Source organism: Emydura macquarii, unplaced genomic scaffold (assembly GCF_026122565.2).
Source record: "Emydura macquarii macquarii isolate MOO-44397 ecotype Brisbane River unplaced genomic scaffold, CSIRO-AGI_Emac_v2 contig_212, whole genome shotgun sequence".
In the NCBI taxonomy this organism is placed as follows: Eukaryota; Metazoa; Chordata; order Testudines; family Chelidae; genus Emydura; species Emydura macquarii.
Window position 1 is genome coordinate 13974488 of NW_027130349.1, and position 13578 is coordinate 13988065.

Consider the following 13578-nt stretch of genomic DNA (forward strand, 5'->3'; position numbering starts at 1 on the left):
AGCAGAATTGGGCTCTAGTATACTAGATGCTCATTATATAGCAAATGAGGCAGACAGAAGTCTGTTGCTGAATACAGAAGATTATAGTAATTAAAATACATTAATTTGTAACTAAAACAATAATTACATTATTTTTAATTTATATTTGATTGCTCAGCCCTTATCAGTTCAGTAATTCCCTCTGCCTACTCCATCTTGTTTGCATAATTGGCTGTCAAATGAATTTTTATCAAACGACTAACCTGTCTGTTGCTCTTCAGGAAGTATGCAAAAGCAGAAACTCTTATGACAGTCACTGATCCTGTACATGATATTGCATTTGCTCCAAACTTGGGAAGATCCTTCCATATTTTAGCTGTAGCGACCAAAGATGTACGAATTTTCACACTGAAACCTGTAAGGTGAGCTTTTGAAGCAGATTTCATAACACGAAGACATATAGTTGTGTAGTGTTACGCTAATATGCTCTGGAGACCAAACAAAACATTATCAGTACTTAATACTTCAATAAGCCTATCCAGAAAGAGTTGCTCTTAGCAGTCTATTAAAGGCAACCAATGAACTAGCACAACTACATTATTTTTAACATAATTTGCTATTATTTGTCTAAGGAAAATATTGTCACAGACCTTCTTGGAAAACATAGAATGTCTTTGTTGTCACACATTTAAGATAATTTGTATTTTCTTTGGTCAGAATTAGTAATGTGTGTTGTCTTAAAGTACAGATGGATGCAGAATTTTACCCACTTCTTGTTTTCTAAACAGAAAAGAATTGACTTCTTCTGGAGGACTAACAAAATTTGAAATTCAGATAGTTGCTCAGTTTGATAATCACAATTCCCAGGTCTGGCGAGTGAGCTGGAACATTACTGGCACAGTTCTTGCATCATCTGGTGATGATGGTTGTGTTAGGCTATGGAAAGGTAAGAGTTTTGTGGGGCACACATTTCAGCTTTTTTAGATTGCTTTGTCAAATGCTGAAAGATTAAAGATTGACCTGTACTTATGGGAACATTTAATCGTTTCCTGGAATGCAAGTTCCTTTGAATTGGTTTGTGGACTGAAAGACTTACTATTGCTGCATGCATTTGGAAAAGAAAATAACATCTTTCATTTGCTGTACCTCACGGGGCACTTGCTTTGTTTGATTTAAACACGGTAATAGTCTACAGAACATGTCCTCTGAATTGATCAACTTTTTATCTCATGAACATGTCCATTGCAGTCAGGAATAAATGTGAGATGTATACAAAACTTTAGAATATGAATGTTACAATTTCTGTTGCTGTCTTTGCCTACTGGTAGAAGAGTGAAAAATCTGCATTTCCCAGATCATGTTCAGGGAACAATACAGATACGTTTCTAGTGTAGATGTACTGTGAGTAAGTCGACCTATATTAGGTCAACTTACAGCCACCCATGTTTACACTACCCTCCTGGGGTCGGTGGGTTGCATCCTCACCAGGAGCATTTCCACTGACCTTAAGAGCGGCAGTGTGGGGAGCTGAGAGCCTAGTCTCTCACTGCTGGCAGCTGCCCCATAGGCCTTGGCTCCCCGCGGGCTGCCCCTCCCCCTTCTGCCACCCCTTCCCGCTCCCCTGCGGGGAGTGGAAGAAGCTCCCGTAGCTTCTCCCCTCCCCATTCCCTGCAGGGCAGTGGGAAGTTGCCTGGGGCTTCTTACCCTGGGGAGCAGGGTCCAGCTGCCCTGGCTTCTCAGCATCCCCACTGCCCACTCCCTGTTGGGAGGCCTTGTCAATTTCATGCCGTTGAAATTGACATGGCTACCCTGCTTCAGGTGGGGAGTGAGTAGAGTGGGGCCGGTGGGGCTTTTCCCCCTTCTGGGGGGAGGGTGTCCAAAGATGCTCAGCTCTCCAGGAATGAGAGGGCAGCTGGCCTCTAGCTTCCTGGCTTTCTTGTCAATTTCATGGCAAGAGCTGACAAGACAGTTGATAAAAGGGACACCTGTCTACATAGACACTGCATTGCTCCAACTACACTGACATAAGCAGTATGCCTCTCAAGAAGGTGGAGTTATTATGTTTGTGTAGTAGGGCACTCACTTTGGCAGGAGGAAGGCTGTAGTGTAGACGCTGACATAATTAGGTTGACATAATCTGGCTGTCTTAGGTCGACCTAACTGTATAGTGTAGACCAGCCCTTAATCTTCAAAGTGTTCAGCTAGTACTTTTTAATGTTACTAAGATTTTTGTATGTAATTGCTTCCAGGAAGGTAAACTTTTAACACTTGTGTTTTACTGATGTACTGAAAGTAAAGTTTTCAAGCTTAATAATAAAGAGGAAATGGCAAACAATAGATGTAACAGGAAAAATCAGTAACAATTTCCATTAGTCACTGTCTTCCACTTTGTCTGTCATGGACCCAGTAATGTAGAGGCAAGCACTCCGTTCCTGTGAATGGTCACCGAACAGAGCTTAAATGTGAGATAAAATGGTGGGTGGGAAAAGAATGTCAAACTGTTAAAGAGCTAGATCCTCATTTGTCTTAAATTGACATAGCTCCTTTGGCACTTAATTGACTTACACCAGCTGAGAATCTGTCCAAAACATTGTAACCTGATAAAATGTTCTTGGGGGTTAGGGATGGAAATAAAAACTAATCCTTTCTGATAATTTTGCAGCTAATTACATGGACAACTGGAAGTGCACTGGTATACTGAAAGGTAACGGGAGTCCAGTCAATGGTAGTTCTCAGCAGGGAATGTTTAATGCTTCTATAGGTTCAGCCACTACAAGCCTACAGAATTCATTAAATGGATCAGCTGCTGGCAGGTAGGCTAACTTACACATGAATTCCTAGAATTTTTGAATACGCTATCTTCTGTGAACCTACTTCACTAGTTTCACTCAATTCTGATGTGTCTATGGTTTTTAGGTATGGTAATAATACTTAGGTTTGTTGTTATTGCACTAGTGGTTTTTCCTGTTATACTAAAATTTAGAGAGGTGCTTACTAAATTCTTTAATTTTGCATTTGTAAGGTGATCATAGATTCCAGCATATAAGCAGGTAACCTTATCGGGGCCCTGTGTACTCTGCAGCACAATGGAACCAAATTCCACAACAGAAATTTCCAAATTCTATGGGAGTATTTTATACTATCACTGTGAAATATCCTTCATTTCCATTCTTATGCAAATGCAATTGTGGTTCATGGTTCAAAATACTCATACACATAAAATTCAGTGATTATTTTTATGGCAATTATTTTTGAGGATGGGTATCTTTCCTATGCTCTCCAGGTGGCCTGGCTCCACATCTCAAGCCTTGGCTCCCACGATGTTGTTCAGGAGGCCCAGCACAGAAGCTCCTTCCCTTGTGTGTACTAGGGAAGGGGGAAGCTTGTAGCAGCTTCAGTGGGTTTATCTCTTTGATTTCCCAAGTGTAGGCTGCTGCTCTGCTATCCTGGCAGCGAAGCTGGCCAGTCTTTACTTCTGGCGGCTCCTTCTCTTGGCTGTAAGCTGAACTCCAATTTTGGCCCTCAGTGGAACAGTGCAGGGATCATGCACTATAATCTAATTAACGTTCCTTTGTGGGGGAAACTAGAGAGCTAAGAGGCAGCTGCAGACCAAGTCCCAGGAGGACAGGAAGACAAGTCATCTGCTTGCAGGAAAAAGGCTGAATTTTACAACTGTGGAATTGTAGACTCCACAAGGCCCTGACTGTGATGAATGGGACAGTTTACCCCTCTTAAAGCAATTGTTTCAGGCTCCTTACAGCCTTAGGCAGCCACAATTGCATTGGTGTATGTTTTCAGGGTTATTGCCACAATTCTAAGGACTAAAAACGTACTTTAAAAGGGGGAGGAGGGAAGAAACATAAGATTCTTGTTCACAGTTCTATAGCAAGGGGTGAATTCCACTGTGAAGTCTACGGCCATGGAATTCTCAATATACTGGGTCCTGTCCTTTATGATAGTCTTATTGTGTGAGAAAGTATTTAATTACCTATATTGCTTTGTGACTACATTGGCTTGAAAGTTAGTGTAAACATCATATCTATAATGTTCATTAGTGGATTTTAAGATTAATAAAAACAAAACATATATTGACGATTGACCAGATTGGATTGGACCAGCATTAGATTGCTTTTAGGCTGTCTGTAGTCCATGAATTTCAATGCATTATAGTTTAGCTGCTTCTTAGCAGCTTAAATGTATAGTAAGATTTCAATCTTCTGAAAATCGTATTTATCAGAATAAGTACATCATACTATTTATGCTCTCCAAACTGGGTTAGTGATCAAAATAGTTTTGGAATGATTGAATCATGAAAATAAATTACTAGAAAACCCCTACTCAGTAGTGCTGTGTTCTTACTGTGCTGATAACCACGTGTCTAGATTTGTGATGCATTTTCCCTTCTCCATTTGTATTATGTCCTTTTTAACAGAAAGCAGAGCTGATATCAACCTAACTGGAGTAACTTTGCTGTTTTGCTGCTTGTTGCATGCACACAGGAATGGAAAGAGAACTCCTTTTTCCCCTCCCCAACGCCGTTTGACCTCTCCCAAGACACCAGCAGCCTGATAACTACTAAACGCAATTCAAAAGGCCTTTTTAAAAATACACTGTATACCTTTTTGTACTAACCATTGCAGTTTGACACTGTTGGAACTTCTGAAAGAGGGATAATTGGAGAGGCTTCTTATTGAGACAAATTTCCACCAAAACAGTTCATTTTTCCCCCCCCTTGGAAAGCTCATGAAACTAAAGGACTAGTTTATGGGTTAAGAGGATTGTTGTTCTCCTTAGCTGGAGTGGGAGGAGGGAAAAGACTGATTAATAACCATTAAAGTCAGTTCATTTTCATTAACATTGTTTTGAGTATTGATTTGTTTTATATTTTGTAGTGTTCAAATATATAATTGATTCTTAAACATCACAACTTTGTACTAGCTTTGTAATATACTGAAACTGTTAGTCTTAAAGGAATAAGAACAGTATGATTTGACAACTGTACATATAATAGCTTAATTTAGTGTGGTGTTGCTTCATTTATAAATTAGAATTACTTCAAAGAAATGTTTTGTAATTACTGTCATACTTTCCTTATGCTCACTAAAAACACTTTTTTTCTGATATGTGCTTGTATGTTCCTATTGTGTGATTCCATGGAGTAATTATGATTCTCACTGAGTACAACATTCTGAAAGTTACAGTAATTTAGAAAACACCTAAATTCAGATCAATGTGCATCTTTAAATGTGGATTGTCCCAGGATTTTATTAATTATGTGGCCATTCCATACTGTAAATATTCTAAGTGTAAAAAACAAGACAGATAATGTCTACAGATATTTTAGTAGTTATATTAATGCATAAATATTACGGGTAAGTCATAATAGAAATTGGCAGAAGAATGATAGGAAATGGCATTTTCTGAGCATTGTGTTTATAAGAAATCTTAAGCTTGTTCTGAGGTTTCTGCAGAAATATGTAAATACATACAAGGATTGTATTTAATTGAAAATAGTAGTCCTTCTTTGTAAATGCATATTGTGAAATCTTAAGTATTGTAAAAACAATCTCACATTTTTACATCTGTTCTAGAAACTTGCAGTAATATTGATCTGAATTGGATACAAATGCACCATATGTACTTGCATAATCTTAATGTATGCCTGCTGTTGCAAAGGAAACATTATTAGATTCAGTTAATAAGTTGCATGAATTCTAGGAGACAGTGTGCATCAAAGATGCTGATACCTGTGGTAAAAAATCCTTTTAATTTACAAAGTAACTTATTTCTTTGTAAAATGCATATTAGGAATATATTTACAATATTCTTTTTTAATGAGGCTTTCAGTGGAAAAGTTTACTTTTTTTCTTTAAAGAACAGTTTCCTGACTTGTTCAATCAATCTTGTTTTGAATTAGGGTCTTGATTTCTGCTGTTACGTTTCATTGGTTTTGGCATGGATATACTAAAGCTTTTTTTTTTTTTCCAGCATGACTTTTCTCCCCTTTGGTTCTCCTTGTATTTACTACTTTTCTCTTTTTCTTCTGTTTCTTTTTTTGTTTTGTTTTTTGTTTTGGTGTTTTGTTCCTGTCTTAATTGTTTCAGGTATTTCTTTCCCCCTCTGGATTCCCCACGGGCTGGATCAAGATGGTCCAGTTATGCCCAGCTCCTACCTCCTCCTCCTCTGATAGAGCACTCTTGCGATGCTGACACTGCCAACCTCCAGTATCCTCACCCAAGCAGACGATATATCTCTCAGCCTCTTAACCTTTTACCTGAGAATGAAGGGGTTTAACATACATATTTAAAATAAACTCTAAAGGGCCTTATTCAGATGCTTGTAAATGCTTTGATTGCTGGCTGCTTTCATTTTTCAGTTTTCCTCAAAAATTTTTTCAAAATTCAGGGGCTTTCTTGCATGTTTGTCAAACCACAGTAGTTAGAACCTACTGTTCGTGCTTGTGCATCAAAGGAATATTAGCTCCATTGTTCGGTACCCTTTGATGAACTATGACAACACACAAGCAGCATTAACTGAGCTATATAGAGTAGCTGACTACAAAGTGCCTATCTGATAGTTGTTTTTTATTTGTACTCTGTTTGTTGTGGTCTTGAGTTTCTTATGTTGTACGGTATATCACATTGATAAATGTGAAATGTATCATCAAAAGTTCAACATGCATTCAAGAAACTGTTCTAGAACTCTAAAGGATAGTTGGAATTGACATCTAAAATAAAAGAAAATATTTGTGTATGTACTACAGCAGCCCTGTAATTAGGAGTGTTGGTCACTTTTTCCACTTCATTGTGTAAAATAAACTATTTTAATTTTATAATAATCAGGTAGGTTAATGAAACTTATTTTAAAAGGTTTGTATTAGTTTGTTCTTTTTTCATCAAAAGGAATACTTTTAATATGATAGAGCATTTTGGAAGCAAATGTCCAATCTAACACTTAATTCACCCACGTATACCCCACTTTAAGCAATGTTTTCTTCAGAAGGCTTAAAACTGACTGTTGTTTCCTTTAAATACTTTTTAGCAAGCTTTGGCTGTTAGTATGTAAGGCATACAACAGCTGGCTGGTTGTGATCTCCTGCAGTTGAATGATCATCAAAAAACTTGTCTGGTACACTTTACTACTTTCAGTTCTTTATATATAAGGCAGTAAATTTTTTTTCTTATTTTTAAATTAGAAATTCAGGTTTTGTGTGAAATTACGTCAAAAGGGGCCCAACATGTGAAAGATAAGGAAATGAGAGGAGAACTTTTTTAACATACATTTAACACGTGGGATAAGCATTTTACATAATGGATGTTTTAAAGATTCAATGGTTCCTGCCTTTTCAGTTGCGGTGTGAGGCACTGATAGAAGTCCTCAGAGACGGCATTGTGTTCATGAGCCAAAAGCAGGGAAGCTCATAGTTTACATTCCCAATATCTAAGATTTGAAAAGAAAAGAAAAGGAAAATAATTTAGGTCTTTGACATAAAGTACCAAAAATGGCCCAGGCCCCGTTGCTCAAAAATCATTAACAGGTCATCTTTAAGACTTCAGAAATTTTGCCATTCTAACCCTTGTTTTAACATATTACAAATTTACTCAACCTTCATCTTTTGGACTGAAATTTCCTGAGAGTTTGTGAACACTCAAGCATGTGCTTTAACATTGTTTGTCTGAAGTGAATGGAAATATTCACACTCTTCTCCCATTTGTAAAGTTAATCCTGTGCAGAATTGAGAATTGCTGCAGGAAGTTGACTGTTTTAAGTTATAGCGCCCATTCCCTGTCTTCGAGCATTAAAGGGGGGGGGAAGGTTTGTGCAGTCTACAGTTGGAAAAAAACAAACCATTTTTCACTAACCCCTACTTTGTGCACATCCTCACGGTAATTGAAAGATCTGAATGTCAGAGTTTAAAATTTTGGTATGCAAGTTTGCTTTTATGAATACATCCCTAACTGATTATTTTTAAAATGAGGTATGAACATTTGAAAATGCAAGACTAAAAATGTGCATTAGAAAATATTACCTATACAGTAAAAGTATGATGTGTATGCACAGGTGCTTGTGCAACTACTTGGTGCCATGATTTTACAAGCTCAGGTGCTGAAGCAACAGATTATTTTTTTGGAATTTTTTTTTCCTACACAAACTAATGCTGAATCACTATAGTGAAAGAGTGTATCCACTAAGATTTGCACAACTCTGGACATTTTTTTTAAGGCTTGGGGTAACAGAAGCGGAAGGAACAGGAACTATTTGCTGGGAAGGAGTCTGGGCATGAACCTGGTGGGTGGTGGTGTGTGGGTGGGAGAAGTAGGGAACAGGCTTGTGGATTTTTTTGAAGTGGGATAGAGGGATGGTTGGGAAGCATCTCCCATGCACACCCTGACTGACCCTAGCCTCTCATTTAGTCAGGCACATCTCCCCAAATCCCTGTATCCCAACTCAGCCACCTCTCCCTCCATTCCCCCCCACTCCCATTCAGCAGCTGGCTCAATGCTGTCATCCTACTAGCTCCTGGCCCAGTCTGTCGTCCCCCCTCCCCCATAGTCCTGAACCCGAATTGGTGAAGCCCTCAGCTAGCCTGTGTCCCCTACTGTGTTCATCTTCCCCATAGCCCATGCCTCCTCACCTAGTGCTGCGGCCAGCGTGCTGTGAGCAAAGCAGCTTCTTCCTCTCCATGACTGCTCCAGAGATGGCTGTCCTCTGCTGGTGCTATAGCACCCCGTGGTTGATGAAAGCTGTGATTGAGGTGCATCCCAGGCAGCATGTATTTTCTACCGGGGGAGAGGTGAACATGAATTCTGCATGTGCACAGTGGTGCAGAATTCCCCCAGGAATAAATGTTCCTACTGCTGTCAGCATAGTTGGAACCCTCAGCCCTACACAGTGGGAATATAACTATGGCCTGTAGTGTGTAAGAGCAGGAGGGGTGAGTGTGAGTAAAACAGTTGATAGTGGAGACTGTGCTATTCCAAAACAAGTAACTCCCAAGGATGAGCTTTTTTCTCTGTTCTAAATGGTATTTTGCTTGCTCTTCATACATAATGCCTGCAGACACTGCTGCTTCTCGTGTGCATTGCATCTTTTCTTCTCAGGTGCCTTAGTGTTGCTTAATTTTTGAGGAGTTTTGTATTAATTTAGTCCTAAAAATATAATACACAGATTAGTAATCTAATCCATGAAGCACGTTCTGGTGATACACAAAGCTGGCTGCTGAGAGGGTGCTGGTTCTTGTTTTCAGAAAGTGAAAATGGAAGGAGAAGGAAAAAAAGTCGACTAAAAGTAAACAACGAGGTTCACTTTCTCAAAAAACTTAGGATCTAAGACAAAAATAAGTACTTTTGAAATACTATTTTTCTATGTAACTGCTGCAAGTAGCCATACAGATGTTATGTGGTTATAAAGGAGAGACAATGGTAGGGAATGGAAAATGAAACAAAATGTCCATGAAAAAATTGATCTAGTAAGATAACAGTCTGCATTATGAAAAAGTTGTGGAACCACTGAACTCAAAATCTACCTCCCTAACAGCCCTTGGATTTTTATACTAGTATAGATTTTCAACCTGTTCCAGAATGTAAACGCCATTTATAAGAGAAGAAAACTTGGGATTCCTCTTCATTCTAGCCCTCAAGAAAAGAAAGGGGGAGGGTGGATGGGGCACTTCTTTCCCCCACTCCAGTTTTGAAAACACTTGTTCTTGTATTATTGCTGCTTGCTACAGGTTTATGAATGACTGTACAATCATGTTGCCTATTAGGGCTTATCTTCCATAGGCTATATGCTTTAACTACAAAACAAATCATGACAAAAGAGGTGCTCAGAGGAACCTACAAAATTAGAATTCAAAACCTGAGATAAAATTTTCCTTTAAAATATAACTTGAGGAAGAGACAAGTCTTAATCTAAAACAGGCACTAAAGGGAAGACTCCTACTAGCATTTTTTGGTCAAAAAAGAGAACCTGTTGTCTAGTGTGCTTCTAATTCCATTCATCACTTATGTACGGTATCCATTGAACTAGTAGCAATTTTTCATTACCCCAGATATTTTCCTTCAGCGTCAACTGTTTTATTTAGTCATTAGTCCAAAAGTCATCTTATTTTCCTACATAGCTGAGGAAGTACTGCTATTGGGTATCTTCTGTTAACAATACTCACTCCAGTCACACTTTTCCTCAAAAGAAGCTGTACTATTTACAGCTCTACAGCATGTCCCTCTTCTATCCAACGAACAATGTATGTTAGAAATATCTTCTTTAAAAGTCTGGGATGTTTAATATCTGACTTCTGATAGTAATGACAGTTGTATGTGGATACAATAAGGTATTTAAAACATTTATCTCGTATTTTTTTTACTGTCACCTCAAGTTTAATGTTAAATACAAAATAAACCAATGGCAGGTTCACGGCCTCGGGCCAGACATTTATTTGCTTGTTCTCTGCCTACGGTTGAGTTGTGAGAGGAAATGTAGGATTTTTTGCCTTCAGATCAGGTATGCAGGCTAGCCCTTTGCAATGTGTGTTCATTCTGGCTAGCCGGGTGGTTCACACTGTATCTGTGGTATGGGGAAACAGCTACTTCGCCCCAGTGGGTCACTGATGCAGCAGGTGCAGCTAGACAACTCTCGTAATGGATTTAATGAAGAGGAGAAAACGGAGCATGTGGCAGAACAACTGCTGCCAGTTGTACATAGGGCTCTCGGGGAACGCAGAAAGGGCAGAGGCTCTAGCCTGACCTCAGCAGCCTCACACTGCTCGGCGTGAGCCCGTGGGAGGGGGCTGGGCATGCTCCATTCCCCTTGCAGGCAGCGGCTCTCAGCTCTGCACCGCCCTGCACCGCAAGAGGCTCCCAGCGTTGTGTGAAAGTCGGCGGGCCTCAGCCTGAGCCTCAGCTCAAAGTCGCTGTTGCACCAGCGGCCCCCCATCAGCTCCCCCAGGAGAGGGGCTGGGCTGGGGGAGGAGGTTGGTTACGTCACGCTTCTCTCCCCCCCAATCACAAACCTGCCGACTTTTTTTTTTTTAACCTGAGCCGCTCAGCGGCCAATTGCTAGCCCGGTTCCCGCCTTTTTTCCCCCCCGGTTCCTTTGGCCCCGCCCCCGATCCGCTGGTTGGCTGGACGGGCACTGGCAGGCAGCCTCGGCGAGGCGAACGCGCGCGGCCCGAAGGGAAAGAGAGAGAGTCGCAGGGGCTGGTGGGAGCGCGCGCCTTCGGAGGGGGCGGGGCGCCTAGGGGAGCCGACGACTGTGGTTGGTGGAGGGGGTCTATTCTGTCTCGCGCTACGGCCGCGGGCTCCGTGGGTGTTGCGCGCGACGCGCACAAATCCGGCGAGGCGGCGGCCGGCAGCGCCGCTCCGCGCCCTTCTACGCGGGGTCTGGTGAGTGAACGAGCCACTCGAATGCGGCGGCCGCGCGGGGGGAGGAGGAGGGAAGCGAGCGGCGGTTTGAAGTTGTGGCGGTTGGGTGGCCGGGGCTGGTCCGATTTCTGCTCCCTGGAGGGCGGGGGGGCGGTGTCGGGTCCCGGCTGCTGCTGCTTCTCCCTCTCCCAGTAGCGACCACCCAGCCTCGCCGTGGAGACTCCCCGGCCCCAGCCCCACGTGGTGGCGGGGCCGGGCACTCAGGTGTGTGGGGGGCTGGTAGGTGCGGGAGGAGTGCGGGTCGCCCTTTTCCCCACCTCCCCCCCAAGCTCAGGGAGAAGCTGCGCCCAGCACTCCGCGAGCGAGGAGCCGCGGGGAGGCTCAGGAGCTGGAGGCAGGAGAATTCCCCTGACCCGCTCCCCGGGGCCGTCTCTGTGGCTGCGGGCGGCGTGAGGGAGGCTGGAGTCTGTTGTGGGGCTGGCTGGCTGTTTAGTGGGCAAAGTGATGGGTGCAAAACCGGAAAACTGCCCTCACTCCGGAGTGAGCCTGTCCACACGGGGAGCGGTACCGGGGTGAGCCCGCTGGGATGGTAGGGCTATGCAGGTGAGTCCTCGCTCTAGCTGGTCCATATCCCCTATTGCCCCCTTTGAGCCCTCCCGGCTTCGGCTTCAGACAGGCGGGTGGACTGTGTAGCGGGGTTCCGCATTTCTGGGGGGCGTCGTGGACTCTCGCTTCTGATTCGGCAGGGTTAGTTAAGGCGATGCTTTGAATAGTTTCTGTGAGCATCCTTCAGGTCTTGAGCCTGTAGAAACAGAGGAAAAAGCTGTCTGCGCCAAGCAGCTTTACAAGCTAAATACAGGTCAGGCACCTCACAACACAGGGTGAAGGGCTCTAACTAGTAGGAGTTCATATTTCTCACTTTCTCTTTTTTAAAAAAAGCCTTTGTTTTATTGCTCAAAAGGCTTTGAGGAAGAAGTTTAAATGAGTTTGTAGCTCTAATTGGCTGTATCCTTTGCTGACATAATGTGTTGTCTAGGTTGTTTTTTTACCAAATAAACAAACTGAGAGCTGTAATAAGTTACTTATGTGACTTGAATGCAGTTAATTTGCTCTTATTTTCAGAAATTCCTTGATCAGGATGAGTTCTGCTGTCAAAGTCTCTTCTCTGGCACCTGTCAGAGTCTGGTAAATGTACTATCTGTTGCTGTAGGCATTTTGAGATTATCCTACTTAGAAAATACAAGCTGATCTCTTCTTTCCCTCCCATGGTGCTCTGCTTTCCATAGCAGTAAAAATGATGGTTAGTGACTTCTCAGTTAAATTTCAGTGCCTGGTCCAGTGTCAGAATGTGATCCTCTTAGATCAGTGTTTCTCAACCTTTTAAGTAGTAAGTACCCCCCAACTTCTGAAAATTGTAATAAGTACCCCAATACTCAATTTTCCACTCTGAGAAATACAAACTTTTTCCCCATTACCACTGGACGACTGTTTCTTGTAAAGCAGGCGAGTTCTGCAATGTTGTATGGTTGTGGCAGATCACAAAATCCCCTGCTGTTTCTCCCCTCCTTCTTCTTCCTCCATATAGGAACAAAGGTTAACGCTAGCCAATCACTATGGCCTCATGGCAGGGGTCACATGGTTTTCTCCTCACACAGGTGGGAACTTGTGAGGTATGAGCAAGCTCCCCACGGCCATCCCTAGGGGGAGTGTGGGCCTGGGGCAAATCACACTGTGTGGGCCCCTCTTAAGATTTTTACACTGGTAAAATCTGGGGTGCCATAGTTGTCAATTTCAGTGCTCCCCTACAGCAGTGAAATGGACCAGCAAGCCTGCAGGTAGAGCTGAGTTCCAGGACTGGGGAAGCCACTGGGCTCTCCACTTGGCTTTCTGGGCACCGGGCTTTGAACTGGGGAGGGGAGCTACCACCTGGGCAAGTTGCAGGCGGATGCTGCCTGGCTGCCAACCCAGGAGGTGGGCGACTGCCGTCTGCTCTGAGCTGTGGCGGAGGAAGCTTCAATGCAGGCTGGGACCTGGGGATGTGGGCAGGCGGCAGGAGTGGGGCGGCTGCCATCTACCTCACAGCTAGGATATGGCACCCGGTAGGAAGTTGGCGGCTGCTGCCCGGCTTCCCCAGAAGTTGGCGGCTGCCGATCATTATTTTCTTTCCTTAAATAACGGATTGACTGCATTGCTTTAACTGAGTGCACAACTACTATGTGTTCTCTCTGTGCACCTTAAG

The 13578-nt window shown here is 42.7% G+C and overlaps 1 protein-coding gene across 1 annotated transcript in view; it reads left to right on the top strand.

Moving 5' to 3' along the window:
* CEP192 (centrosomal protein 192) overlaps positions 1 to 13578 on the top strand; it is a 211473-nt gene that overhangs the window by 8648 nt on the left and 189247 nt on the right. Inside the window, exons 6-9 of the mRNA XM_067546060.1 lie at positions 261 to 401; positions 768 to 925; positions 2642 to 2792; positions 6084 to 6272. Of these exons, the coding sequence (XP_067402161.1) occupies positions 261 to 401; positions 768 to 925; positions 2642 to 2792; positions 6084 to 6272 (639 nt within the window). The remainder of the gene's footprint in view (positions 1 to 260; positions 402 to 767; positions 926 to 2641; positions 2793 to 6083; positions 6273 to 13578) is intronic.